The sequence below is a fragment of the Crocodylus siamensis genome, chromosome 1, assembly GCF_052110815.1.
Source record: "Crocodylus siamensis isolate JL-2025a chromosome 1, ASM5211081v1, whole genome shotgun sequence".
Lineage (NCBI taxonomy): Eukaryota > Metazoa > Chordata > Crocodylia > Crocodylidae > Crocodylus > Crocodylus siamensis.
In genome coordinates, this window is record NC_143395.1 from 156,401,539 (window position 1) to 156,425,877 (window position 24,339).

Sequence of the window (24,339 nt, forward strand, 5' to 3'; positions counted from 1 at the left end):
AGGGGCCAGGGAAATGCTGAGATTAGGGGGTCAGTGCACACATCCTCAGGAGGCCTCAAATGCCTCTACAAAAACGCTTGTAGTATGGGAAACAAGCAGGAGGAACTTACCCTCCTGCTAGCTGACACCAACCCAGACATAGCGGGGCTCACTGAAACATGACGGGACCCAACGCATGACTGGGTGGTGAATATCAAGGGCTATAGGCTGCACAGGAGGGACAGAACAGGGAGGAAATCCAAGGGTGTGGCGCTCTACATTAAAGAGGAACACACATCCTCATCAGGTAACACAAGAGTCAGAGCGGGGCTACATGGTGGTGCTCTAGGTCAGAATACAAGGCAGTCGAGGGGAAAGAGACTTAACGGTGGGGGTCTACTACAGACCACCCAACCAAGGGGAAGAGCTAGACCAGGAATTCTTAAGTCAGCTCACGAAGGTATTTAGGTCAAAGGACGTGGTCATCATGGGTGACCTGAACCTTCTGCTGGGAAGAGCAGTCAGCCAGGTCTGACTGCTCACATAGGTTCCTAGCCAAAATGCAGGACCTCCATCTAACCCAGGAGGTGCACAGCCCCACCAGGGGAGATGCCTTTTTGGACCTGGTGCTGGCCACGGGTGATGACCTGGTGAAGGGGGCTGCGGGTGGTCGACCACCTGGACGACAGCGATCATCGCCTGCTGGGATTCACCATCCAGCGCAAGGTGGCAAAGGCCTGCAGCAAGGCAGCAGCCCTAGATTTCAGGAAGGCAGACTTCAATGAGTTAAGGAGAATAGTTGGGGAAGCACTGAGGCCCCGGAGGGGAGGAGAGCCAGGTGTCCAAGAAGAGTTGTTGCCCCTCAAGGAGATGATCCTCCAAGCCCAAAGGGTGGTAATCCCTTTCAAGGATCAAAGGGAGCAGAAGGGTGCAAAAGCCCCCATGGCTCACCAAAAGCATCCAGGAATGTCTTCTGGCTAAAAGGGAAGTGTACACCCAATGGAAGGGAGGGGCCATCACCAAGGAGGATTATACTGCGGTTGCTTGGGGATGCAGGGGGGCAGTCAGGAAGGCCAAGGTGGAGATGGAACTGGGACTAGCTTCCCCAATCAAGGACAACAAGAATTCTTTTTTTAAATATATAGGGGGCAAAAAGAAGGTATGGGGTAACGTGGGGCCCCTGCAAGACGTGCTAGAAAATTTGGTCGTCACACCAAGACGACAAAGCTAACCTATTTAATGACTTCTTTTCCTCCATTTTCTTAAGCAGGGACCAGATCAGCCCCTTCGCTGGGCCCCCCTCAGGCCCCAGGGGAGGTGCATCTAGGCCAAGGGTCAGTGAGGATCTAGTCAGGGAACTTCTGGAGGGACTGGATGTATTTAAATCAGCTGGTCCGGACGATCTCCACCCCAGAGTGCTGAGGGAATTAGCTGAGGTCATTGCGGGACCCCTGACACAGCTTTACGAGCACTTGTGGTGCTCTGGTGTGATGCCAGAGGACCGGAAGAGGGCCAACGTGGTTCCCATCTTCAAAAAAGGGAGGAAGGAGGACCTGGGGAACTATAGGCCAGTTAGTTTTACCTCGATCCTGGGTAAGCTTTCTGAGAGAATTATTCTGGCACATGTCCATGAGGGGCCAGCAGGGGAGATTATGCTTGGAGGCAACCAACACGGGTTCATTAGAGGCAGGTCCTGTCAGACCAACCTGGTGGCCTTCTACGACTAGGTCACCAAATCCTTAGATGCAGGGGTAGCAGTGAACATAGTCTTCCTGGGCTTCCAGAAGGCCTTTGACACTATCTCTCACCCTGTTCTCATTAAAAAAACTGGAGGACTGTGGTGTCAACATCTATGTCACAGGGGCACTTTGGTGCCCTGCTTCTAGGAAGAGATACAGGTGTTGGTTGCCGGGGTAACAGCAGTCGGTCAGCTGACCGGAAGGGGGCAGGGCCTGGCCTATACAAACAGCCTAGGCTGGGGCCAAGCAGGCAGTTCCCCTCTGGCAGTTGCGGAAAATGGAGCTTTGTGGGAGCAGGCTGAGTTGAGGAGCCTGATGGCCTGAGCACCTTATGAGCGAGGATACCAGGCAGAGGAGCTCCTGGTAGGGATTTGGGAAAGATAAAGAGCATGATGGTTTAGGGTTTATGTTTTGGCTAGGAGGCCTGAGTTTGAGTTGGGGCCGAACAGCCAATGGTTTTGTTTGTTGTTATACCGGAGGACCGGATGAGGCTGTAGGGGTTGGAGGAGGCCTCATAGGAACTCCCCAGTAGCGAGGGGGTTCCTGGTGCCAGAGAGGGCACAGCAGTTTGGCACCGGAGAGTGGCACTGCGTTTTTTTGGGGTGTCCCGACCCCAGCCCCAGTGTAGGCAATATCGGGAGGAGCCCAGTGTGGGTGCAGGCGAAAGGCCCCAGTGGGGCACAAGACCCAGAGAAGGGGGTCTGGGGCCAGGTAAGGCCGAGGCCGCCTGAGCCCCGATTGTGTGAGCGCAAGCAAGACCCCAGTGTGGGTGTGGGCGCGAACGCAAGCAAGGCCCCAGTGTGGGGGTGGGTGCGAGCGCACTGAGAGAAGCCCCCAAGTGGGCGAGGGCTCGGAAGGGTGAGCGTAACAATGATAGTTAGACCTAACAACATCCGGTACAACGGAGAGGCTTGGGGCGTGGTATAAGGGGTGGTAGGAGCCACACATAGCCCATAAGGCTGGGTGCAACAAAGATCAAGCTATACAGCTCATTAGGGGCCAGGATAAATAAGAACACCATGTCCAAGGGGACAAAAAGGCAGCCTCCCTTTAACAATATTACCAGCAAAGTTGTGGTGGGCAAGAATGAGGATGCTTGGATGCTAACTTGGCACGGTAGGGGGCGCCAGGAGAGATCACGGTCGCTCCTAGGGCCCCGCGCCGTGACAATCTACACAGTCAAATGGGTCACCAACTGGCTGGAGGGCCGCACACAGAGAGTGGTGGTGGACGGGTCATTTTCCACCTGGAGGGATGTGGGCAGTGGGGTCCCCCAGGGCTTGGTCCTCGGGCTCGCATTGTTCAACATCTTCATCAGTGACTTGGATGAGGGGGTAAAAAGCACCCTGTTCAAATTCGCTGATGACACTAAGATGTGGGGGGATGTGGGCATGCTAGAAGGAAGGAATAGGCTACAATTGGACCTAGATGGGTTACAGGGGTGGGTGGCCGAGAATAGGATGGGATTCAACACTGACAAGTGCAAGGTGATGCACCTGGGGAGGAAGAATCTACAGGCTGGGGAACTCCTGTCTCATCAGTGCAGAGGCAGAGAAGGATCTTGGAGTCATCATTGATGCCAAGATGAACATGGGCTGGCAGTGTGGGGATGCATCTCAAGCAGGTGCAAGGAGGTGACCCTCCTCTATGCGGCACTGGTCAAGCCGCAGCTGGAGTACTGCATCCAGTTCTGGGTGCCGCACTTCAGGAGGGATGTGGACAACATGGAGAGGGTCCAGAGGAGGGCCACTTCAGGGGGCAGCAGGGCAGGCCCTATGAGGACAGGCTATGGAACCTGAACCTGTTCAGCCTCCACAAGAGAAGGCTGACGCGGGGGGTCTAGTGGCATATTATAAACTAGTCAGAGGGGACCAGCAGGCGTTGGAGGAGTCCCTGTTCCCCTAAGCACGACCAGATGTGACTAGAAATAATGGTCACAAGCTGGCAGATGGTAAATTCAGATTAGACATCAGAAGGCACTACTTCACGGTCAGGGCGTCTAGGATCTGGAACCAACTTCCAAGCGAAGTGGTGCTGGCTCCTACCCTGGGGGTCTTTAAGAGGAGGGTAGACGAACACCTTGCTGTGGTTGGTTGACCCCAGTACTCTTTCCTGCCATGGTAGGGGGTCGGACTCAGTGATCTGCCAGGTCCCTTCTGACCTAACTAGGAAACTAGGAAACTTTTCAGGCTCTTGGTTTCTCCCTTCCTCCACCAAAAAGACTTGGAGGTGCAAAGGAATAAAAAAAAAAAAATGGCAGTTAAAGCAGCAAGGATAAAATTACAAGGATTATTAATTTTCATGCTTCAGTTCATAAACTGATCAGCAGCTGGGGTTAGATGACAGTCCAACCACTCAGTATTCAAGTATTGCGCAATTAGGTTCGTGCGGGTGATTTTTATGTTTCCTTCTGAATCATCTGTGCCCGGCCATTCTTTGAGATGGGATGCTGGGCTAGATGGACCATTGGTCACTTACAGAATGGTAATTCTTATGTTTGTAATTTCAGTTTGCTAATTTGATTGTATTTGATTGTATTCCCACCCACAGGCATGGGAAGAGAAATATAGGCAGAAAAGTGGCTACTGGGACATCTGGGGCACCTATCAGAACTAACAGAAGGGCTGAGATGAGTAGTCACCACTCATTCATTTGGCTTAACAATGGCTAGATAGATTACTAGTGACCAATCACGGAGGTCACACCTATCTTTTCCCTGGGACTTGGCAATCGCCAGTGGTATCTATGCAGTCTGTTAAGAAGTACAACAGGGAGACCCCTGACCTCTTCTTCAGTTTCAAAATAGGAACTTGACCCTGGGGAAGCTGCTGCCAGTTGAAGGAAAGGTTCAGTCCCTCTTCTGGAGGAGCATTTGAACAATGTCAGCTGACTGCATTGTAGCAGCAACACTGTGTGGTACAACCCCACTCAGTCTTACCTCAGAGTGGGGCTAGTCCTTATGTTAAACTTCTACAACCACTTGAAGAAGGTAGCTGCCAAGATGAAGATAAGGATCAATTTTTTGACCAGTGTGCAACTGTGGTCACCTAGAACAGACAATGAAACATATAACAACTTGTAGCATGTTGGGGATCATGGGGCAGCCATGACACCCCCTGGTGGCTCTGGGACTGTGCCCTGCTGTGCCCCTGGAGTGCCTTCCCTTCTTGCCTGCCTGACCCTTGATGGAATAATGAGCTTAAAAGGGAGGTTGCCCATAGACCTTCACGTGGCCCCAGTCCAACGGGACCCTCACTGGGGTTCCTCAGCACCCTACTGGTCTCTGCTCTGTTATTCCCAGGCCCTTCACTGGGCCTCTTTACAACTGTGCCACTGCAGGACACCTGGAACCCTAAGGGCTAATTGTGTGGCTCCAGTCCTCCTCTGTAGAATACCTCAAACCTTGCAGGTGTTGCATCGTTCACCTCCTCGGCTGCCACTCGTTTCCTCTCCGCTTACAGTAAGGGTCACCAAAATATGGAATGGGCTTCCATGGGAGGTGGTGCTTTCCCCTACCCTGGAAATGTTCAAGAAGAGATTAGACAGGCATCTGGCTGCGGTTACCTAACTCTAGTGCTTTTTCCTGCCTGGAGCAGGGGATCAGACCCCATGATCTACCAGGTCCCTTCTGACTGTAGAAATCTATGCATGTATGAAACCAGAAGTGCTGGCAGAAGTGTATTTCTGCTTTCGCTGCTGGCTAAGTGATTGGCTGCTGGGGGATCCCTCTCCTGGTCGGTGATTGGCTGCTGGGGGACCCCCCCCCACCCTTGACTTGGGAGGCACCAGTCTCCTATGCTTTCTGCCCATTCTGGGCTCAGCAGTTCCTCAGCCTTCGAACCTGCCCCTAGCAAGGCTCAGGGTGACTGCATGCCCCATGGACACCAATGGGACCTCAGTATACTTGCCCCTACAGTCCCAACCCAAACCGCCAGCATACCTACAACATAAACATAAGCCCCCAGACTGCTACATAAACACCAAAATGGGAAACAGCCCTCTGCCCCTTTAAGAGGGAACACTTTCCCTCACCTCTCAGCTATGTTAGCTTCCCAGCCCTAGACTATATCCTAGTGAGCTCCTCCAGCCTAACCAGGGATCCATATACAGCACGACCGTCCCTCCAGGAGGGGGCCTTTCCTTGCAGCTGGGAGCTCTTCACTCTGTGGCTCCCAGGGAAAGACTAGCTCACTAGCCTGAGCCTCAGGCTTATATCTTCCCAGGGCTCTGCCCACTTCCGCTCAGTGGACTGCCTGGACTTTCTGCAGGTGCCTGTTAGTTGGCCCAAATGCCCTGTTGCCACAGTGACCTGCAGCTGCTGCACCCTGCCTGGCCTGCAGTGCCCCCTTGGCTGGGCAGTTTCTGCCCTAAAGGAACGGAGAGCCCCTGGCTTTCTGTTACACGACTCAATGCCTGATTCACAAATATGAAGGAGGTATTCACAGCAATATGCTCTGCTGCTCCTGATGCAATTGTCTGGCTCAACCATCTAAATGTAAAATTATAGTTGCAGTTCTGTATCTACATCAGCCATATGAAAGAGAGGAAGATTGGGTTACTCTGGCATATCCCACCCCTGAGCAGAAACGTGGTTGCCTGCTAGAAGTGTTTCTGAGGAGGCTTGTTGAAAGTGCTTGTTTTTGAGAGAGTGAGCTGGGTGGCTGGCTTGCCTCTTGACCATTGCCTTTCCATGGGAAGTCGCTATCCTTATGCCAGATGAAGTAAAAGGAAAAAAAAAAGGAAAAACAGTTTTTAGTGGTGTGTGAAAGATGCAGTGACCACAAACTTGTTGTTCCTGCTCCCTCTTTATGGAACTGTTGAGGGGGCTGCTGTATTGCTCCTAGCTGCTGTTCTGTTACGTGGGCTACATTGTTATCTATCCTATGCTGCTGGGGACAGAGCCAACCTGAGTCTTAACATCCCTGAGATGCACTCTGATTTTCTTCCAGAATTCAGATGGATCCCTCTCGAAGATGATGCAGAGATGGAAAGAGTACCAGCTTCAGTGCCTGAAGTATTTATACGAGGCTCCCCCCGTTGTGGCAGGCAAGTCCAATTTTAAGCAAGTGGGATGACTGCTTGATGTTATGTCTGCTAACAGCAGCCAGGAAGCACCTTAGGGATTCAAAAGGCCCTCTGCCCCCATTCCTCTTCCCCCACTCCCTCCAGCCCACTGTGCATTAGATTGCTTCCTGGGATAACAGGATCCCACCCAGGCAGTAGGAGAACAGATCGGCTTTATAGCTGCTCTCTTGCTGGCATTCATCTGTCTGGTCTACAACATCTTGGGGGTGCCAGACCTCACAGGTGGTAGCTGCAGTGCAGCTTGCAGGATATATACAGTTCATGCTGATTTTCAGTATGTTCTGCAGCCCTGAGTACAGAAGAGGAGCCAGTGCAGACATGGCTGTAGTCTTTTACAGTAACCTTACTGTGTGGTAGGTAGCAGCACCCTCACTAGTTAGTGCTATGCTGCTCTGAACAGGAAGTAATATCATCACTTTTGTGTGATGTTGAAGATGAGTTAATGAGCATGGAAGTGGCTGTTGGGCATGGTTTCTCAGCTGTGCCAATTGAGACATGTTTGTGCTGCTCCTGGTTTAGGAGGCCTGCATGGAACGGCAGAGTGTGCTTTAGGGAGCTGGCCGGCGTGGTAAGTTTACTAAGCAGACGGGCTCCACAGTCCTAGCAAGGAGTTTCACAGGAAGCTCCAAGGGGAAGAATTCTACACTGGGACATATAAACAGAATACAGCGTTACACCAGGGCACCTGCACGTGTCTCTGATAGACTTGCAGGGGCCTTAAAGCAACTTAATACCTGTAAAGTAGGGTTTGGCAGTGTCGGAGCACTACAAGCATCTCTAGTATACATGAGAATGCAGCTCATTTTCAGACAAATAATGTTCTTATTAAAGACAAGGGCAGCTGCAATCTGCTCCTCATGATGCCTTTCAGTGGATCCCAGGAATTTGTCCATGTGACCCCACATTGGAATCACTCACACTGCATGCATTTGTCAGGGCTACAGTGAAGCCCTGAAAAAGGCCAGACGGGTCTCAAGTTATGTTTCCTAAACATTATTTTGAAAAGTGTTATCCATTTTCCTCATGTCAGCCTCTATTAGTTGTATTGCTACAATTCATCTTCCTTTGCTATGCTGTGCTGCTAAGTGCTGCCCTCCGAGACAGATGGTTTAATAAATCTGAAGCTGAAGTATTAGCATGTTGACTGAACAGTTATGCAGATCAGTGGTCATACATGCGGGCCTTTCAGCAGTGTGTTAATTGAGGACCTGCAATGGCATGACAGCAAACTGATTCTCAGGGAAGGATTACATGCAGTATTCATAACAAGGATGAGTTGCTGAGAGAGCCAAAATGAGAGATGGGAGATGCACAAAAAAAAAAACATTGAGAAAGGGCAGAATGGAAGCTGCTGGCTACAGGCACTGTGCAGCATTATGTCAGAAAAGTGTTGTGTCACCTCTGTGACTGACACCTCACCTAGTCAGGGAGCAGCACTCCAAAATCAGTCCCTTTCTTGCTTCTTTGTGTTCCAGGAGCATGTCCAGGAATTTTTTTCTCCCCCCTAAGATACAACAAAAACTATTTTTACGATTGTACAGTGCAGCTCCTTCTGCATCTTTCTGTTTCTCAATGTTTGCTCCTCATGCTTATAGCAATTCAAGGACAGTGCCTGACCCCATTGTATGTCTCTTTGCAGAAGGCAAGTTTTGCAACAGAACCTTTGACAACTATGCTTGCTGGCCTGATGGGCTGCCTGGGACCTTTGTGAATGTGAGCTGCCCTTGGTATCTTCCTTGGGCCAGCACAGGTAAGGGGCTCTTCCTTTCTGGGCAAACCAAAACCAAGTATAAGATGCTTTTCTCCCAGCAGCCTCTTGAATTTACACAAACCACTACATGATTAAGGTTTGGTTCAGATCACTGTGAATCAGCTAGGACACTTTAAAGCTTCTAGTTCAGTGATGCCGATCAATCCTCTTTACAGTCTGCCTTCTTATAGGCAGAAATAAAGGAAGGGAGAAGAGGTCATAGAAAAAAATTTTTACTTGATTGGTGTGTGTGATCCAATCCTATGTTTGGATGCTCAAGTAATAGAGTCCAGGGATCTTATAATCACATAATGCTTGTTCTAACTGTAATCTGAACTCAGTATGTATGGGTGTGTGGCAAAGTGGGGCTCCCCTACTAGCCACTGTGCTATTTTCCTCACTTGCCTTTGGGCACACCACTCACCTGTCTCACCTGCCATGCCTTGTTGTTAATTAATTAGGATATTAATTAAGGTGGGAGGCTGTCCATTCTTGCCCTGATGCCAGGGGGCATTATCTGAGGCTCCATTCCTCCCCTACATGACAGCCCAAGCCTCACAGATGGCATCCCAATGTCAGTGTTCCCAGCCTGTAGTCAGACTAAGCTTAGCCACAGACACACGCACATTCATACCGTCCTCCTCTCACTAGGACCTCTCACACTCCACCCTCTCTCATAGGGTTTCTTTCACGTGTCGACGACTTATACTGCCTTCCTCCCTCTTGGAGCGGGCCCCTTAGGCCATAGGCTTTAGCTAGCTCATACCTTGGTTGGCAGATGTACCGTCTTTTGGGCCTCTCCCATGACCCTCAGCGTGGTGGTGGCCAGCCAATTATCCGACTGGGTCTAAGCTTGCTCTGGCCCCTCCCGGAGCAACTCTATTGACTTGCACATACTTGTGCTCCACATGCTACCCCCTCACTGGGGCCACTCCCTTCACTAGGGCTCCACACACAGCCCCCACAGTGGGGCCATGGCGCTTCTCTCCCTGGTGAGCTTAGGTGGCTGTAACCATGCCTGGTCCCAACTACCTTTCCTCAGGGTCCTACACCCCCAGGGTCTTGCACCCCACAAGGCTCAGGTGGCCCCCGCCATACCTGGCCCCACTACCTCCGATGTTACATAACCCACCCGAAGGTGAGGGCTAGGGTTAAGGTGCCCTGACTCGCTTTTCACCGGGGCGGTAACTGGCCTGGCATTTCCTGGGGGCTCCTGCACCACTGGAAGCCCCACCAGGCCACTCACTCCTGGCAGGGTGCAGTTCTAGGTTATACCCAGGACTAGGAGCCTCCAAGCCATCCCCTATAGCTCCTGCCCTTACCTCCAGTATGTTGCATGGAGCCTTGCAGCCAGGCAATGTTACTGCCTGCCCTGTTTATATAGGCAGCCAAGGATCGAAAATAGATGCCGCAATCAACCACCTGCTGGCTGCTTGGCTCGGCTCTTAAAGTGGCAGGCACCAACAGTGCCCTGCCACGGGGTGCAATTGGAAAACCTAAATAAGAAGCTGCTAAACTGGAAGTTTCTTTGTACTTTTCTACTTTAGGTTGACTTGAGGAGAGTTTTTAATGCTCCTCTTTCAATTTTGCATGACATTTTGACATGTACAATTTTGCCTGTGGTCAGGGAAGAAGGTGTCTTGGGAGGCATTCTAACCTTCACTGCTGTACAAATGGATCATTTTGATTGTGTTGTCACATCTCCTGCATGACACAGGTCATATGAGTTCATCTCCTGACACTTGTATTGAGACCAATTACTTGTGGAGCATGCCTTTCAGAAAGACCTTCCATTTTTACTTAAAGTTCAAGTGTTTGAGGATTTACCAGCTGCCTTAAATCTATTCCAGTAGCTTGCACTTGTGTCAATAGGAAAGACTAAAATAAAAAACCTAGGTTTTGGGTCTAGTGGCTTGAGGGAAAGGTGTCAAGCAGATCGTTGTGGCCCACTGATTCTCTAGCTAGCTTCAAACCAAACCTAATGGAATTTATAGTAGCTTTAAACTTATTAGCTGTTAAATTCCAGCAGAGCCATCTACCAATGGTGAGTTTTCTGGGTCACAGCCTGCATGCCTGTTCACCCCTGATATGGGTTAGTGTGGTTGCAAGGTGGGGATTTTGGAGGTTGTCTACACTGGATGCATAGCAGTTAGGAACTTATTACATATAGGAGAGAATCTCAGCAGTGGAGTCATACTTGCTTCCCTATTTGCCTGAATAGCCCAGTCACAGATCCTTTTTGGTAGGAATGAGCAGCCCATCTGACATCACACTTTTGTCTGCAATGACTTGTGTGTTTCTGGTGTTACTGTTACCGGCTTGTGGTTTGTCCGTCTTGGGGATTGTTGTTTCTTAGATATATTTCTTTTTCATTTGCTCAAAGTGAATATAATTTTGATCCTTGGTTCATATTTCTGACTTCCCCAAATCCATTTTGTATGATTTTTTGTTTGGTGTTGGTTGCAACTACCAACTTGGCATCCTCTGTGAATTGAATTAATACGCTGCTTGTTTACCCTCTCCAGCTCATTAATAAAGATATTAAATCTTTAAAGCTATTTAAAATTTCCTTTACTAATGTACAGAATGAATATTTACCTCCCAATTACTTGACCTAAGAGCCCAGAACTCTTTCCAGTAACTCTAATCCTTCTGGGTATCTAATAACCTTCTTACAGGATTAAACTTCTTCCCTCCAGCAAATCCATTTATTTCCAATCTTTAAGACTCTACGTGCAGTCATTTGACTTCCAACAGCACTTGAAACTATCGCTGCAGGAGAGGTGCCAGGGCTTAACACAATGGTGCAGGTTAATAAATTATCAGACTGTGCAGTATCTTTCATATAGTTTTGCAAATAAGCAAAAAATTAATTATCCTGAAAGCAGAATATTTGTCAGTGAAAATAACAGCGATGCTTTGTATTTCTACTGAGCTTTCTAAGGGAGGATTGCAAAGGCACTTCACAAACACTTTAAACCTCACAAACTTACCCTCTTCATCATTGTATATACCCCTTATTGTCCCCACTATAACCCCAGCAGATGGGGGAAGGAAAGAGAAACAAGGAGTGAAATAACTTGCCCAAGATTATGCAAGAAGTTAAGAATCACAGCTGGAAATATTATCTGGGAGTCTGAAGACCATGGTCTGACTCACCATTACACTGAAGTCAATTACTCCAGTACAAAGTAAGGCACAGGCTCAGGGGTGATCTGGTTGCCACCTATAAGTTTATGAGAGGTGCTCACCAGGAACTGGGGGAATGTCTGTTCACCAGAGCGCCCCAAGAGATGACAAGGTTGAACGGTCACAAACTCCTCCATGACTGTTTCAGGCTGGACATAAGGAAGAACTTCTTTACTGTCTGAGCCCCCAAGGTCTGGAATAGACCGTCGCCAGAGGTGGTTCAAGCACCCACTTTGAATGCCTTCAAGACACTTTTGGATGTTTATCTTGCTGGGGTCCTATGATCCCTCCTGACTTCCTGCCCCTGAGCAGGGGGCTGGACTTGATGATCCTCTGGGGTCCCTTCCAGCCTGAATGTCTATGAAAGCAGGTGTCCCAGGGTTGCCCAATTACTAGTTTCTTAAACTTTTTTCTCCTAAAGGAAATGGCTTTTAAAAGTGTAGGGAAATATTGTAGGGGACCCTGATTCCGTGCTGTAACCACCAAGCATCCTTCTATGGTTTTCTTTTACAGAGCGCTGCCTCTTCCATAACTCCAAAGCAGGATCGAGTTCTCCTGGCTTTGGAACCATATTCACATTCAGTTCCACACATGGAGCAAACTGAAACTTTATTTGTGTTTGCTTGTTTGCTGATGAATGAGGCCATGCTTAGGAAGTACTTTGAAGGGCTACCTGGTAACACTTTGATACTTCCCAGTGAAGTGCAACTGCTGAATTTGGAAAAATGTAAATCCTACTCATTTGGGCCTGAACTTCAAAGTACTTTAAGGATTACTTTCAAGACTCATGGTAGAGATGATATCTTTTATTAGACCAACTAGATTTTTGCAAAAAATGTCTTTAATTGTAAGCTTTTGGGCACAAACACCCTTCATCAGGCATCAGAGGAAAGATTGTAAAAGGTTTCCTGGGTGGAAATGAAAGCTCATATTTCATAGGACAGTTGAAGATGTGGTAAAATCTCCTGTTTGGAAAAGTTTATTTTATATGCAGATTAGGCTCAGAGAAAAGTTGGAATAGTCTGTTTACCATGAAGTTGTTTGGTAGTAAGCAGGATGTGGGCATATTTCCTTCTGGTTATGGTGTTTCATATTTCACAGAGGAGTAAATAGATGGTTCTGGGCTGGCATTTCTTATCTGGTGAGGTGTCTCTGAGCTTTCTTGTGAGGCTCTGTGATGATGCAAATTACCACGAACAAAGGCAGGAGCATTCAGGTGGTCAAAGTTGCTTCCTCCTTGTAAAATTTGAATATTTCATTAAAAAAATCGGCTACAATTCAATATCTTCCATGTGTCAGGTATCCAGGTTGTAGCCATATTGGTTTTGAGGAAGAAGCAATCAAGACTCATGGTAGAGGTGATATCTTTTATTAGAGCAACTAGACTTTTGCAGAATTGCTGGCCTTTTTTTGCTTGGAAGTTGGCCACATAGGTGGAGTTTAGGAACAAACCATTACAGGGTTTTTCTCTGCACAGTTCCTCTGGAACTGGTCACTTGCCTGTATAGGATCACAGCAATCTGATATGGCAATTGGTCTGTTTCCAGTTTGCACAGTGGGAGGTGGAGTTTACCGCACTCACTAGGGAGAGTTGATTATTGAAGCTGTCACTGATGGAACATAACAAGCAAAGTAACTCAAAAAACTGCACTGCTATTTAATACATTAGGGTTTGGGATATTTTTCCCAGTAACTGTTTAACATGATTGTTTACATTAACAAATAATTGTGTTCCACGTAGCTGTTGGCAGTTCTGTTACAAGCCTGAGCTGGTACCAGCCGGAGTAGATGCCTGGGAGACTTTAGACTGAGAGCTCACACTGAGAGATGAGAACTCTCTCTCCGCACACTACTGGCTTTCCCAGTTTTTTGTATCTGAACAGCTTCTCTGGCTTCCTTTGTCACAAGTCCTGTTCTCCCTCCTGCTACCCTGACAGCCCATTAGGGCTGCTGGAAGAAGCAGCTCTGCAGGATGACTAGCCAGGCAGTAGGTTCAAAATGATTTGGAGTTTTTTTGTTTGTTTGTTTTGGTGTTTTTTTGGACACTTAGCAGCAATCTGTTGTACCATTGCCCCAATGCCTGGAGCTGTTAGTAGTCTCCTTGTCTCTGTAGCTGCAGGTACAGCCACCACTGGGGGAAGTAGGCCAGAACACGGAACTGTAGTTTAGCGCAGTGGAGGTCAAACTTTTTGGTAAGGTTGCCACATAGATTCACAGAGTTGGAAGGGACTTCAGTGGGCCATCCAGTCCAACCTCCTGCCCCTGGCAGGCAAGAAAAGATTCACCAACCCTGGGGTCATGTGATCCCAGCCAGGTGCCTGTCCAATCTCCTCTTGAAGACCCCCAAGGATGGGGCAAGCACCACCTCCCTTGGGAGCCCATTCCAGATCCTGGCAACCCTAACCGTGAAGAACTTTCTCTCAATGTCCAGCCTGAGCCTTCTGTCCAGTAGCTTATGGCCATTGTTCCTTGTTGTTCCAGGGGGTGCCCTGGTGAACAGATCATTGCCTACTTCATGTTGCTCTCCCCTTATGAATTTGTACGCTGCCACAAGGTTCCCTCTCAGCCTCTTCTTGGAAAGGCTGAAGAGGTTAAAGTCCCTTAGCCTTTCCTCATAGGGCCTTCCCTGCAGGCCTCTAATCAAGCAAGTGGCCCTTCTTTGGGCTCTCTCCAGGTTGTCCACATCCTGCCTGAAGTGCGGCGCCCAGAACTGGACACGGTACTCCAGGTGCAATCTGACCAGTGCCACGTAGAGGGGGAGAATCACTTCCCTGGGCCTGTTTGTGAAGCACCTACAGATGCACGACAGTGCGATTGGCTCTGCTAACTGCTTCATCACGTTGGTGACTCATGTTCATCCTGGAGTCAACAGTGACGCCAAGATCTTTTTCTGCCTCAGTGGAGCTGAGAAAGTCGCCCCCCAGCTTGTAGGTATGTGAAGCCCTGACTCCTCTTCAAGGGCTGCTCTGATTGCTGCCCTCCAGAGGCGTGCAGAATGGAGGCAGGGGGCTTGAGTCTCTGTTCAGAGTAGAGCAGAGGTGAGTTGCTGGTGTGAGAAGAGGTGTCCAGTATTGCCACCAAGATCCAGATTAATCCTTGCCTGGCACCACAACTGTCACTGCTTGATATGACGAGTGTACATCAAAGCTCTTTTGGTGCCTTTATTTAATAACTGATTGAACCAGCTTTAGATAAATGTGCTGAAAAGCCCCACTGAAGCACCCGATCTCTACAGATGCTGCAGAGCTGGGTCAAAGTAACATGCTGCTGCTTCTGATAAAGTGTGTTTTTAAATGTCTGCAAGCAGCCACAGTGACTAGGTATAGACTTTGGGTTGGTCCTGTGTCAATGCAGAGGCTTCAGAAAAGCTTTTACTTGCCTTTCTGATGCAAAATGTTGATATTTTGATTATTGGTTAGCATAGTGCATCAAATTCTGCTCTCAGTTATAACATGGCCACCTCTATTGAAATCCCAGTAACAATGAAAGATAGTGGATTAATACTTGTTATGCTTGTGCAAGGCATTCACAAACAAATGACTCCAGTCACAAGCATGGGAAAAGGGTGCCACTCATCTGGCAGGCACAAATTATATTGTAAACTCAAGTAAAACTATACATGAGCAATTGAACAGAAAGTAACTTAAGATTCATGCATGCACATTCAATACATTTACTTATCTTATGGCTCTCAGTCTCTCTTCACCATTGGTCATGGAGTGCCATGATGATACACTTCAGTCACTACTGCTCTCTGGGTCCAATATTGGAGTCAGTTCCCCAGCCATTGGATTGGGATAGCCGAAGCTGCAGTTGGCCAATTTTTCCTTGAGGACGTTGTGGGACACCAGATCAAAGGCTTTTTTAAAGTTCACATATATGACATATATGACATCAATCTCTTCTCCCTTGTCCAGGTGATAGGTCACCTGTATATAGAAGGAAATGAGATTGGTCAGGCAAGAAATGCAAAGGAGGACAGCAGTATACTTTTTTTAAAAAGGTGTTGACCTCCAGTTCACCTCCAGTCACTGTCACTGGTTATGCATTTGCCAGTGCATTTTGTTACTTTTTTTACAGTTTTAAAGCCAGTTGCCAATAGATAGATCTGAAAAATGTGGCACTGTTAGTACAATTCATTTTATGTTTATGCCTCCTCTGGAGTCCTTTATTTTATTGCTTAATAGCACTAAATCCTCTTAAAAAATCTTCCAGAAACACACTTCCCAATAAGACTTATAAGCACAGTAACTGCTTTGGGGGGTTTTATGTTCGCCACTGAAGGTGAAGAAGTTAACTGCAACTGAGTGGAGTGTAGTCAAGGCTCAGTATCACGGTGACAGATAATGTTTGCTTTTCATATTGCTTCAGGTAGATTGGAAGTTTAGATTTTTGTTTGTTGATTCAACTTATTAATTGAAACAGGCATTGAATAGGTGATAATAAAATGCATCACAGATCTTCTGGTTTGCTGCTGATACATCTGTGGATCATGGGGTTCATAAACAGAAGTGACCCCATGCTATAGCATACAGTTCTAAAGCCAAACTCTTCCCTTTCCTTCCAAGTTTGTGGATGTGTTTATCTAAGATCCAGCTTCAGGATCCAGGTTATAAGGAACTTGACACTTAAGGCTAATGATCGTACTATGATGTTGAATAAACCTCATTCTGATTCAGACGGCTCTGAGGTGGCCTTATTTACTAAATAGCTTGAAAACTGAACTCCCACAAACTGAATGGCTGGAGCATATTGAGCACCCATAGTCATCTTTATTTGAGCAGACTTTAAATGAAGATGCTAAATCATGTTATTGGATGTAGTGGAATATTTCTTTAGATGTTTCTTTGAATATTTTATTTTGTACTTAAACTAAGATTCCTTTTATAGTATAAACACTCATCAAAGAGTTCAACCTCAAATACTGAATACATTTGGCAAAGAGGTTGCTATGGTTTCTTCCTTTTATACATCAAAACCACTAATTTTCTACCAGCCCCACTTTTATTTCATAATTAGGAAAGGGGTGGGATATAACACTGAAAAAAATGTTAATTTTACATTTGTTAACCCTAAAGCAATTCCAAAGTTTAGTCTTCTTCCCTGGATACAAATTGACCTCAGTCTAACTGGCAAACTCATTTGCTAATAATATGAAAAATTCTTTATAAACACACAGATTATCTTTGCATCTATTTGTCAACCTCCATCTGCTTATAAAACAGTAAGCTCTAAACATATGCCATCTGTCTCTCAAGGGCAGGTATGGGGACTGTTAGAATAAATAATTAGAAATTCCATTAATAGGTTTACTTGACAGATCAATGGACAAAAGCAAATTCTTTGTTTTGCATTGGGCTCTAAGGAAACAATACTAGTTAAAGCCATGTTATGAGGCATACAGCACAAAACACTACCTCCTTGTAAATTAATCTGTGGAAAACATCAATAGTTTGTGGAATTGTGGTGGCATTGGCATAGGACAGACACCTATGAAAAATCATTTATATATGTACAACTCCTTCACAATACCAAGTATGTCTTTTGTTGGATGTCTGAAATATGACCCATTACTTTAAGGAGAACAGTTTAATTTTGCATCTCTTAATGAGCATACTTTGCTACCATTGAGTACTGAAGAGAGGTAAGGAATTCAGCCATGATTACACATTATTTTGTTCTAATTTATTGGCCATTATAAGGAAAAATGGCATTGCAAGTGTGAACTCTGACTTGATCTTTAGATCCTAATTCAAGTCCTCCTTATGCAATATGTACCTAGGTAAATAGACTTTAGTTGCTTAGGTTAACCTGTGTGAAATGTTCTGTCCCCTATCATGCCTTCCATTTACCCTCAGTCATAAATTTAGGGAAGTACTAGCTGTTGTTTAACAGTGCCTGATAGACATATCCTCCATAAATTTGTCTAATCCCTTTTCACATCTACATGTGCACTTTAATGCACATTAGCCTATTTTCATGTACATTAACTTGTCGCTAAAAAAGTACTATTTAATTAACGTGCATTAAAATAGGCTAATGGACATTAAGTATTGCTTAAAAACCATAGGCATTTGTACACATGCTGTAGTGCATTGTGTTGTATAAGCAGCAAAATGCATGTCAGTGCTGAGAAAATGGCGATGGTACACTTTTGAACTAATACACCTCAAAAGCATTGTAGTTCAGAAGTTCACCACTGCCATTTTCTGTGCACTGACATGCATTTTGCCACATATGCACCACACAATGCAATGCAGTGCACGCCAGCTTGCATACAGAGTCTGCTGTAACCCGCTGGATCTCCAGAGTGTCACAGGACAAAAAGGTATGTGTATAAATCCCCATGCTCTTTAGTTAATCTGTATTAAGATAGGCTAATACGCATTTTCCTAATATCTCGCAATGAAGGTACTACATTTAATGCACATTAACTAAAGCACATTAATGAATGTGTAGATGCACCCACTATTTTTGTTCTCCACAGAGTTCTGTGGCAAGGAATTCCACAACTTAATTTACGTACTTTGTTTAAAAATGAATAAAAGGACTTTTTTGTTAAATTTCATATAGTATGAAGCACCGAGAATAAGGGTGTTTATAGATGTGCTTCAGGAGGAGCAGCCTCCCTTGCTCATATATAGGAGCCCTAAGTTTCCCCTTTTTACTTTTTCACACCAGTCCAGATTTTATACACCTCTATTTATATCCCTTTTCAATTCTCTCTTCTAAGCTGAAGATGCCATGGTGGTGTTTTTTCAGTCTCTCCATGTGTGGAAACCATTTCATGCCCCAGTCATTTTTGTTGCTCTTCTCTACTTCTTCTGGCTCTGCTATATTGTTTTTTGAGATGGGGTGACTAGAACTATACACAGTATTCAAGATATGGGTACACCTTGAATTTATGTAGTAGCATAATGATTTTTTTTTGGTTTTCAGCTCCTTTTTTAATGATTCTTAATATTCTGTTTGCCTTCATGTCAGAGGCTGCTGCTGCTGCCCATTGAGCCAGTTTGAGCTGTTATCTAAAAACAATGAGATCTGTTTCCTGAATTGTAACAGCTCATTCTGAGCCCATCATTGTACAGGATAGTAAGGTATATTAAGATTGTATTTCTTTTCCACGTGCATTACTTTGCACTTACCGGACTTGAGTTTCATCTACTTTTGTTGTGTGCTCACTCAGTTTTTTGTGAGGATTTTTTTTTTTTTTTTGGAACTCTTATTTTTTTGTTTGAATTGGACTACTGAGGATACGTTTATATCATCTGCAGGCTTTGGCACCTCACCTTTTACTCCCTTATTTACAAGTGATCTGGATATGTTGAATAGCACAGGTCTCAACAGATCCCTGAAGGATCCCATTGTTTACTTTCCTCCATTGTGAAAGATGACCATTTAGTTCTGCCTTTTGCTTTCTATCTCTTACTCAGTTTTCAGTTCACAGAAACACCTTCCTCGGATCTCAGGACAACTTTGTTTCTTTAAGAGGGAACTTGCCAAAAGGACCTTTCTGAAAAGGGACCTTCCCAAAAGCTCTTTGAGAAATCCAAGATACTATATTAAACGGAGCTCCTTTTCTGCTTATTTGTTGAGATTCTCGCAAGTACTCCATCTTGCTAACAGAAGCCATGTTTACTCTTCCCTTGCATATCATTTATATATGAAAGCACTAATTCTATCTTTATTATAGATTTTACTAGTACTGCGGGAATAGAAACTTATTTGCATACAGTTCTTTGGAACCCTCTTTAAAGATTAGTGTTATATTAGCAGCTCTCCAGCCTGCAGGCACGGGGGTTGATTTAGCAAGAGGTTACATACCTGACCTAACACTTCACTCCTTTAATGTCTGCACTTCTTCAAAACTCTTGGGCAATTACCATCTAGTCCTGGTGACTTGTTAATGTTCAGTATACCAATTTGCTTTAAAGTGTCATGTATTTTCTTCTGCCATGCCATGCACATGAGGTCAAATTCTGCTCTCACTCTAGTGTACATGGCTGTCACTTGAAATCAAGGAGAGTCATGAGGTGGTAAGAGCAGGACTGGAAATCTTGCAAGTGTGGCTTAGCCGGGACTGAATGAGATTACAGTTTTGTGCATTTTTTATTTCCTGTGCCATTCATTATTTCTGTTTTCTTTAATAGTTGCCTTGAATAGCTATTGAAAATAGAAAAGCTTTCTGTATTGTAATAGTATGCAAGAAAGAAGTAGACAGTTATACAGCATTTTTTATTTTTAAATAGGTTTTATTAAAATACATGTTCTTAAAATAAATTCCCTTTTCAAGCCAGTTTCATGAATGTAACTAACTTTCAAATGCGAGGCTGTAGAAAATGGTTGCAATTTTGATTTAATCAGGGAAAAATATTTCAGTGTTGCCCACAGCCTCTTCATTTATCTGCATTATTGCCCTTTCCCCCTCTCATATATTTTGCTGTTAACTTTCCCTTTGAGGATTTTCTGATAGGCCAAATCTTCCCTAAGAGACTTGGGTCCCTGTCACGTATTTTGGAAGACCGGCAAATAAAGATTTGTCCTCAAACACACTCCAAATGTCGACTTTTAGCATTTCCATTCATCACCTTAAATTTTACGTGAGCCAGGAATTAAGTCCTTATGGGTAGCTTATTTATGAGAGAACCCGTTTTTATGGCTTGTTTCATGAAGATAATGACAGCAGTTGTTGGATTGCTGCCAGGCTCATCTTGCCTTCCTGGGGCTAATTTACTCGGCTTTCTGACAATCAAGATAACAAGAAGCAAGTTAGGAAAGAACAGGAGCAAATCTGCAATCAGCATAATAGCTCTTACAGCAAAAACTGTACTCTGGGGAATGGGTGTTTGAACCCCTCCCTGGCCCCAGACCCAAGCTGGGATTTGGTGGTGGGGAGGGGATGCTGGGACTTTCTTTCTCCCCCCACCCTCCTGCCCGACCCTTCTCTGCTGGAGCAGACAGCACAACCCAACACAGGGCTGGAAAACATGTTGGGATTCTAGGGGACTGTGATTGAACTTAAGCCAAGAAGGGGTCTGGGACAGAAGTTTCATAAACCGGTTTGACCCAAATCAGTTAAATCTGATACTACATTCAACCAGGTTTATCTTCAAGCAGTTTCAGCCATTTTGACATTGGTTTATGTGCACTGAGCTGTTACAGTTTTAAACCAGTTTTGATGACATAAACCAGTTTCTGTGTGACTTTTGTCCCTAGCCTGGAAGCCCTGCAGCCCAGATGACATGACTCTGCAGGCTGGATCTAACCCACTAGCCATACATTTGATAGCCTTGAAACAGCACGTGTGACCATGTTCTACTTTAGACTTGCAAACTTATGGTTTTATGTTCTTATGTGCTGAACAGAACTTTCAGTGCAATTGCTCCTCCTATCCCTTGTAGGCACCAAAACTGAGAACAAGAAGAGGGCTGGCACCAAGCAGTGAGAACAGCCCAACTGCAGTTCAGAGGAATTGGGAACAGGGTGGCAAAAAACAGATGATAAAGGGAGAGAAAGAGAGCGTGTGCATCTACATGAAATGTTTACTGCACAGTAGACTGACTAGCTGCGCAGTAAACATGTTGGTGTGTACACATGTGCCCATATTAGGCTGGAGTAAACTAAAATACCCGACAGCAGGATAATACAAACACTGCCCTGTTGCAGAGTAAAAAGGTCCACAGCAGCACACTGTCCCCTACCTGGGGCAAGAGGGTATTTCAGTGTGGGGGCTGCCTGCTGCCTAAGCTGGCACGGAAGCACTCTCATGTCCCAGCCAGCACCCCCGAGCACATTGAGCTGGGGGAGCACTCTCGGGCTGGCACGCTGACCTCCCTAGACCCCTGCCAGCTGGAGCTGCTCTGACCTGGCTCAGTGTGATGTGGTCCCAGGCACATGTTCAAACAGCAATAAACTCTGGAGAAATAAACTCCTGAGTTTATTACTTTGCCTTAATTGCACACGTAGATGTGCCCAGTATGTAGGAAAGAAGGGAGAGTGAATGGGGAAACAGGGGCAAGTGCCAGTAGGGTAGAAATTTGGGAAAGAGTAGGAGCAGGAATATATTTGGGGAGGGGGACACAAGGGTATGCAACCTCTAGAAAACACTCTGTATAGAACCCAAAAGTCCTGAGTCTCACCAATTGCCCTGGCTCTGCATGCACTGGACTTCCAGAGATGAGGCAATGCAGCTGTCATGGAACAGCCCTGGGCAGGTGCCAATAAGTATGTCAGAGCATCCCTAAGAGTGGTTATGGGTGCATACTCAGCATTGCCTTAGCATGCTTCAGTTCCAAATTTTTCACATGTAGGGTGAGGTGAGTTCGAAGGGCAGGCTCTGTTGTAGCTGTCCTAGGCACAGCATGGAAGCAGTGTAGAGATGTCTTCAGAGTATGTTCTGGGGTCCTTTATTCAGCCTAGTTTTAAATAGCACTGTTGCAAGAGTGTCCACAGACTTTTGTGTTATCAGGGCATAATCCAAGCCCCTGTGGTTTGTCAGTGCTTTGCCGCAGTGATGGTAAACAGTCATGATAAAAGCTATACCCTGTGATGAAAGGAAGTGTGGGGAGGGGTGCTGAATGAAGTGTTTGTGCGTAAATAGCTTGTTGATGGAATACAATTTTAGAAACTCTGGTGAGGAGCCCAGCATCAATGCACAGCTAGTTGAATGCAGTTCCAGGCATGCAGGAAAAACTGGAGTCCATCCTCTTCCACCTTCCTCTCCCCCCGCACAGAAAACCAGAATGCCACCTGTTCAAGTGATGCTAAATGATAAACTCTGTGATAAACTCAGCTAGGAATGAGCTGAGAGGAATTTTAGCGGGGGAGAGGGTAGGAATTGCCTCCTTTAAAATGCATTTGTCCCTGATAAAAGGTGAGACACTTGATCAGGGAGCAAGGCAGTCTGCCACTGCCAGTCCTCCTGCTCTTATACACCACAGAGTCATTTCTGCCTTCTGGAGAAAATTGCTACCTTTTCAAGATTTTTTTCCCCTGTTGGGAATTAAGAAAAGTTACTAACTGAGGAAAGGTTTATGTTACTTGACATACAACATGGAAGCAAAATTCCAGTCTCTCTCATTTTCTTTCCTGTTGTTTTCCTCTGCCTGAACTTCTCTCTTTCCTCTCCATCTCAACCTGTCTCTCCCTGTGTGAATAAAAGCAATTGGCTAGGACACCCTGTAATTTGTTTCAAAGATAAACGATGTGGTAATTTATCCTCAAGGACAATTGGGTGACTAATCTCACACCATCCCTGACACTGGGCTGTAGTAAAATGTAGATCAGGTTGGTTTTTCTAAGCAGAGAAATCATTTAATTTGGTTTTATTTCTAGCATAAGGGAGCTAGCTAATGAAATATTTGTGAGCCTCCTGGCATGTGATAACATATTTTCCCATATATAAAAGTGTTTAGCCAGATGTAGTATTTGATTTGATTTACAGGATCATCCAAGAATAAGACAGATGATGACATTAACTTTTGGTTCTAACTCTTGGCCTCCCTTCTCAGTCTTTTATCACCATATAGGGACCCCTTGAATTTTAGCCATTGATCCATACATTTTAACATTTAATACTAATGAGATGTAATTGACACCATTCACACAAACAAGCTCCATTAAGTACCAGTTTCTAATGCTATAACTGTGAATGAATGCATTTAGCAGGCTAGTTGAATAAATTGAAGCCCCAAGGAGACTGACAATGGGTTCCACTAAGTCTACAAGATGCTGGCTGATTCTGTTGCACTCCCTTTAGTGTGAGATTAGACACTTACTGATTAGACACTTTTGTAATTTTATACAATTATAGTACAAAAAGGGGTTCTGAAGAAGCACTAAGGTGCTGTCATTTGAAGCAACATTATAGAAAAAAATTAACTTTGCCTGACCTGTGCAAGATGATTGCATCAAGGAGATGAGAGGAGTCTGAGCCACTTTGAAAAACTCTCATTCATTGTGCTGTTCCTCATCAGCGATCTCTCACAGTCAAGGATGATCACTCCCACGGGTCAAGTATAGAGCTGTAGATGGTGACTGATGGCTAAGAAGGCGGATCCTAGAGCTGCAGACATTCTGGCAGATGTCATCGGTGGTGGTTAAAGGGAGGGGTGGACCATGGATTTCTTGGTCTTGTTTCCTTTCCTTTCCTTTCTGTTGTTTTTCTGTCTCTAAGGTGAAACAGTTTTTCTCAAAGTAAGACATACCTTTTCTCACAAGGCATCACTATGTAGCCCTGTCCTGGGCTAGTTTTCCCCAATTTGCTCTGTAAATGCCATACTTCTTAATGTTCACCTTGAGGGTGTCCTTGAAGTGTTTCCTTTGGTCCTTGCATGTCCTTTGCCCTTGGCTGAGTTGGGCAGGTAACAGAAACTCGTTTAAAGCTCCTACTGCCAGGCCCTTCTCCCCCGGGAGCCGCAGGGGAGAGCTCCATCTCCCTCCACGACTAAGGAGGACTCTGGGACCTCCCGCTCTGCCCAGTCAGGGGCATGGACCAAGGTGGTCAAGGGCCCCAAGGCCTGCCGCACCAAGGCCCCTGCCCTGCCGGAGCTTAGCAACAGGTTTGCACCTCTTGCAGCCCCAGCAGAGCCCACGCAG

At 45.8% G+C, this 24,339-nt stretch overlaps 1 protein-coding gene across 1 annotated transcript in view; it reads left to right on the forward strand.

The window, feature by feature from the left end:
- Nucleotides 1-1,161: 1,161 nt before the first annotated feature.
- GLP1R (glucagon like peptide 1 receptor) overlaps nt 1,162-24,339 on the forward strand; it is a gene marked incomplete at its 5' end in the record, with an annotated part of 81,607 nt that continues 58,429 nt past the window's right edge. The window contains 3 exons of the mRNA XM_090031518.1: nt 1,162-1,170; nt 6,668-6,764; nt 8,443-8,553. Of these exons, the coding sequence (XP_089887644.1) occupies nt 1,162-1,170; nt 6,668-6,764; nt 8,443-8,553 (217 nt within the window). The remainder of the gene's footprint in view (nt 1,171-6,667; nt 6,765-8,442; nt 8,554-24,339) is intronic.